This window comes from Nicotiana tomentosiformis, chromosome 3, assembly GCF_000390325.3.
Source record: "Nicotiana tomentosiformis chromosome 3, ASM39032v3, whole genome shotgun sequence".
Taxonomy (NCBI): domain Eukaryota; kingdom Viridiplantae; phylum Streptophyta; class Magnoliopsida; order Solanales; family Solanaceae; genus Nicotiana; species Nicotiana tomentosiformis.
Genome location: NC_090814.1, coordinates 54231976 through 54237138, shown reverse-complemented (window position 1 = coordinate 54237138; position 5163 = coordinate 54231976). Strand labels below are relative to the sequence as shown.

General features: G+C 39.1%; 1 protein-coding gene across 1 annotated transcript; it reads right to left on the bottom strand.

Moving 5' to 3' along the window:
• Positions 1-2099: 2099 nt before the first annotated feature.
• On the bottom strand, positions 2100-4894 carry LOC104090761 (wall-associated receptor kinase-like 20). Its single transcript, XM_009595934.4, has 3 exons — positions 4007-4894; positions 3846-3902; positions 2100-3340 (listed from the first exon to the last, which is right to left on the bottom strand). Exons 1-3 carry the CDS (start codon positions 4797-4799, stop codon positions 2298-2300), a joined length of 1893 nt encoding a protein of 630 aa, XP_009594229.1. The 5' UTR covers positions 4800-4894; the 3' UTR covers positions 2100-2297.
• Between the last annotated feature and the right edge of the window lie 269 nt (positions 4895-5163).

Here is a 5163-nt window from a genome sequence, read left to right as displayed (position 1 = left end):
AATTTCAGCTATAAATTTTGACTTCAAACTAGTCTAAATCACCAATATTTTTCAGATTCTGCATATAGTCTCATTCAGGTGCTTCCAACAAATTCTAAGTACACCCACTGAAAAAGAACTAGTAACAAATTTCAAATTTCGAATTCAAGCTTCAAATGAGCCTTTTAATGATGGTACTTAAATACTTTCTTCAAGTATTCATCAAATTAAAGGGTATTAATGTCGGAATGGTTCGAGTTAAGGTGATGGGGTAGTTAGGATGGAAGTTATGGTGTTTTTCTGGTGGTTGTTGGTTAGAAGTTTTCTTCGAGAAAGACGCGATGGTGTGATTGAAATGCATTTTTGGAAGCTTTAGGCTACCATTTATGTTCTTTTGGGCTACTGTGGCAGAAGGAATTTCTAGGCTAACTGGGTTTGGAGATAAACTGTAGATTTGTGGTATTTTCCCCAACTATTTGGAGCTTGTCTTTATGTAATTGGCTGGCGTGGCACTTCAAACATTTATACTGTATTTATCATTCGTAGATATACTTTCAGCAAATTTACATTCATAGCTATAATTGAATTTTATAGCAAATCCATGAAATAAGATTATTTTTAACTAAAATAAGAGAGCAATAAGCTCTTGTAGCTTAGTTGGTTAGAGCGTCCGCTTAGTTAACGGAGGCTTTGAGTTCGTCTCTTAACAAGAAATATTTTATTTTCCTGTATTTCTATATTTCACCTTAGTTGTATTCGTTGCGCGAACAAATACAGTCAATACATGTTGTATCCATTGTATACACCCATGTATACAATTGATACATGTTGTATCCTTTATATACACTCTTGTATTTCGCGTTGGTTATATAATTGATACTTATTGTATTCGTTGCACAAATGAATACAACTGCGCGAAAAAATACAGTTGATACACATTGTATTCGTTGCGCGAACGAATATAGTTGACACGGGTTGTATTCGTTGCACGTTTGAATACAAGTAATACAAGTTAGTAACAATTAAATAGTAGCTACAGATGATAATTAGGCAAATTATAGTTACTAGGTCTGGATTCAAATACCTTAGTAGGATATAGGAGAATTAGATACCACAACCACAACAACATCAACAAACCCAGTGTAATCCCATAAATGGGGTATGGATAAAGGGGAATTCGATACATAGCACATAATCAATTTCTGTATGTTTTGGTAATTTGATTGCGTTTGGAATTTAGGTCCTTATCATTTTTTAGGAATCGGATTACTATTATTATGTTATATAAGTTGGGCATTAAAACACGACTCAAAACCCTTTGGGGTTGCCCAGTTGGTTTGGAGGGTGGTTATTCATACAGATGACCTGAGATCGATTCCCCCCTCAATGCCTTCTGGGTTGAGCATGTCGCACAGCACTTGCCTATTGCGGTTTACATCCCCTGTGTGGTTTGCAGGCTATTACAGAGGGGGAGGTTTACCCAATGCGCACAAAGTGCTCACCACAGAGTGAACACAGAGGTTGTGGAAGAGGTTGTAGCGGTTGCGAGTTTCCTCTTACAAAGAAAAAAAAAAAAAAAAACGACTCAAAGACCTTATTTTCTAGCATTAATGGAGCTTCAAGTTTCTCTTACTTGTGTCTGTATTTCCTCCTTATAGACCTGCACATATCCTAAATGCACCACCTAAATATATGCTAAGTCCCTATCTCATTGTTGATTATTTCTAAAGGTATAGCAACTTACCACTTACCACTAGTCAATGTTATGCCTAATTTACTGTTTCTTAAGCTTCTAATGAAAATGTTGAAACTCTCCTCTTATTATATGTCCATGTTGGCATTGTGGCAAATTGTCACATTCCTCAAATATCAGATTACTAAACGTGATTTCTCAAAAAAAGGGAAGTACCAACTTTTTGTGAAGCTCTTTACCTGATGAAAATGAAATTGATGATGTTCTGTAGGAGACGTCAAAGCGATACTGTAGACCAGAAGACTGGTGGGTTCAGAAGTTATGGATTTGTTAATTTTGTAATGCTTATTTTGCCTTCTCATTCTTATATAAGCCTTCAGTAGGAGAGTTTTTCGAATAGTGAACAAAATTTTGGAAAACACAGAAGTTTAAAGACAATTCTGATATGTATAAACTACTCATTCTCCAGTTGTATTTACAACAAGCTTACAACAACAAATATTCAGATCAAATATGGTAAACACAAGGTCTTTATTTCTTGTTCTTTTTCTGGTTTTTAACTCCCAACCTAAAATACACACAAGAACTGCACGCGCTTTCTACTACTAGTAAATACTGATTTTGTTCACGCTTTTGCAGTAGCAATACTGATAATGTATTCAATCTCCTCTGCTACTTCTTTCATGGAAGGCCTGTTTTGTCTTCTTTCCTCTAAGCAACTCACAGCCAGAAAACCAAGTGCCTTCATCGTCTCCAACTGCAAGCTGCTCGCTCCCTCCTTCAACGCAGGATCAACAGCATCCATTATTCTCTCTTCCTCTACCAACCTTTGCACGTATACAGCTAAGTTCACATCATCCTGCGCTCGATCAAAGTCTATTGCTTTTTGAGATGTCAGGAGTTCCAACAAAACAACCCCAAAACTGTACACATCGCTCTTGTCTGTCAATTGATAGTTCCTGTAATACTCAGGATCGAGATAACCAAGGGTACCCTGAGCACAGGTGGAGACATGACTCAAGTCTGCATGCGCCAACCGTGAAAGGCCAAAGTCTGAGACCTTAGCATTCAACCTTTCGTCGAGCAAAATGTTGCTAGACTTGACATCGCGATGGTAAATGGGAGGAACTGCAGAGAAGTGCAGGTAAGCAAGTCCCTCTGCAGTTGCGTGGGCGACGCTGAGCCTGCAATCCCATGTAAGAAGTTTACGATTTGGACCTTGCAAATGATCACTGAGAGTTCCATTGGGAACATACTCGTAAACCAGCAATGGCTGTTCAAGCTCAACACAACAGCCTAAAATGCGCAAGAGGCACTTGTGGTTAACCTGACAAAGTATTCTAACCTCATTGAGAACTTGATCAGTGCCTTTAGTATTCCCCAGCTTGGCACACTTTACGGCAACATCCGTACCATCATCAAGTACACCTTTGTAAACTTCACCATAACCACCTGCACCAAGAAGGCGATCCCTGGAGAAATTGTTTGTTGCTTTCCTGATTTCTTTGCCTGTAAACAACTTGGCATTTTTTACACCCCCAGAGCTAAGAATATCTTCCCGTTCGCGAGCTAGCCGATCTTGGGCATCCTTAATTCGCTTGTGACGTCTGTACACAAAAACTGCAATTACAGCAGCAATCACTGCCACACCCAGACCTGATGTCAAACCTGCAAATCCAATAAACATTAAAGGTGGGGATACTAGTATTTTTAGCAAATATTTAACACCAAAAACAATATTGATCAACCAAGTTGAAAAAAAATGACATGAACCGTGTCAATGGTAAAAACCTTAGAGCTTAACTTATTTTTACACTATCACGTTACCTAAAAGATATCTAAGGGTAACTTCCATTACAGGTAGGATTTATAATTTTGAAAATAAAGCTTATTACTTGCTACAACAAGTAAAAGAGACTTGATAGTGTAAAAATCTTTTACTGTCAACATATATACATTAAAACTCAAAAGCTTACACCAAATTAATAGATGAATGTCATTCGCACATACACTTTCTCACTAATGTCTAATGTCAATAGGTAGATAAATGAATAAACTTTCAGTTATGATAAGCTATTTAAAGTCTCAAAAACAGAGTAATCTGATCATATTTACATGTAATTAAGAATCAGAAAAAGGTTAATTAAAGATCGTGTGCCCAAATATATAATACCTGCTATAAGTGCAGTGTGGTCGCTACCACAACCATCAGAATCTTCGCATGTCACATCTGCTTATCATAGAAGTCAGAAATAGTTAAAAACAGTGACACCTAAATGGAACCTCAGATTCAGATAATAAATTTATTTTTTATTGATAATAAGCACTAATTACCTTGGGCGCATAACGCGGCAATTGGGTCCCAATGAAACCTGGAGTGGCAGAAACATCTGCTGATACCTCCATTTGAATTCGGGTCGGGCGTACAAGTCGAGTCAGAATCACAGTCGGACTGAGCCGCACAAACTGGCTCCGGCGGCGAAACCCACTGCAATTCCAACCCTGGCTGCGGCCATCTACTCACGGGCAACAACGAATCCAAGTTCACGAAGCTCCGGTAAGCCCGACAACCAGATTCCCTGACCCGAATCATGTACGACGTGGACGATCCACCCGCCCTGAACGTACAGCAAATCGGCGCATTCCGGCACGCGTCAACCGCTCCACCATTACCCGAACTACTCCCATTCACGTAAGCGTGGCACAAGCTCGCCGAGGAGCAATTCAGGGGTGACCTCAGCAAAGTTTCGGAACAGTTGAGGAAAACGATGGTGTTGCTGCTGGTGATGTTAAAAGGGAGAGAGGAATTCAGCTGAACCCCAATAGTGGAAATATCCTGTGTGATGCAGGTGTTGGGCAAGAACGGTGAGGGTTGAATGGTGAGTCTTTGGGTCTCAGGGGAAATGGAAGTGATGGGATAAGAATTGTTGAGAGTATCAAACAAGAGTTGGGTAGAAGTGCAACGTATCTTGTAAGATTGGTCACCACAATCGGGGCCAGTACTAAGAGGATAAGGGACAGGAGAAGAGCCACAATCGGCACAGCGGCGAGCAGAAAGTGCAGGGGCGGCGGCGCACATTAGCAGCAGCAGGGCTGCCGTGAAAATGCGTCGGAAAGTGGCTGCCATTTTTTGGAAGGAGATGAGTTGGAGGTTGTGGGCAGGTGAAAGGGGTTTGGATTTAAATGTAAATAGATTCTTCCTATTTTTCTTCTTTACTTTTTTTGGTCAATGAGGCACTACTATAATTTATTACTTTTATTTTTCTTGGTAAGAATTGGAATTTGGAGGATAGTGGAGGAACAGGCAGAGATTTGGAAGATTCATTTTAAGATATTTTCATTTAAAGTTTGTAATATCCTAAAATTATTGACTTTGACTTTCTTGTAATACTTATTTTTCATTTTGCTTGTCTTTAAGGTTTTCTAATTAAAATGTTGGTAAATTTTGAAATCCTGCTCTTGCATTTCATGTGCCATTACTTATTGGTTTC

Excerpts from the sequence above, each read along its gene's own strand:
- LOC104090761 (XM_009595934.4), bottom strand. The coding sequence starts at position 4,799 with ATGGCAGCCACTTTCCGACGCATTTTCACGGCAGCCCTGCTGCTGCTA. Across the intron at positions 3,903-4,006 it reads TGCCGCGTTATGCGCCCAAG|ATGTGACATGCGAAGATTCT; the intron begins GTAATTAGTGCT and ends TATGATAAGCAG. Across the intron at positions 3,341-3,845 it reads CCACACTGCACTTATAGCAG|GTTTGACATCAGGTCTGGGT; the intron begins GTATTATATATT and ends TTGGATTTGCAG.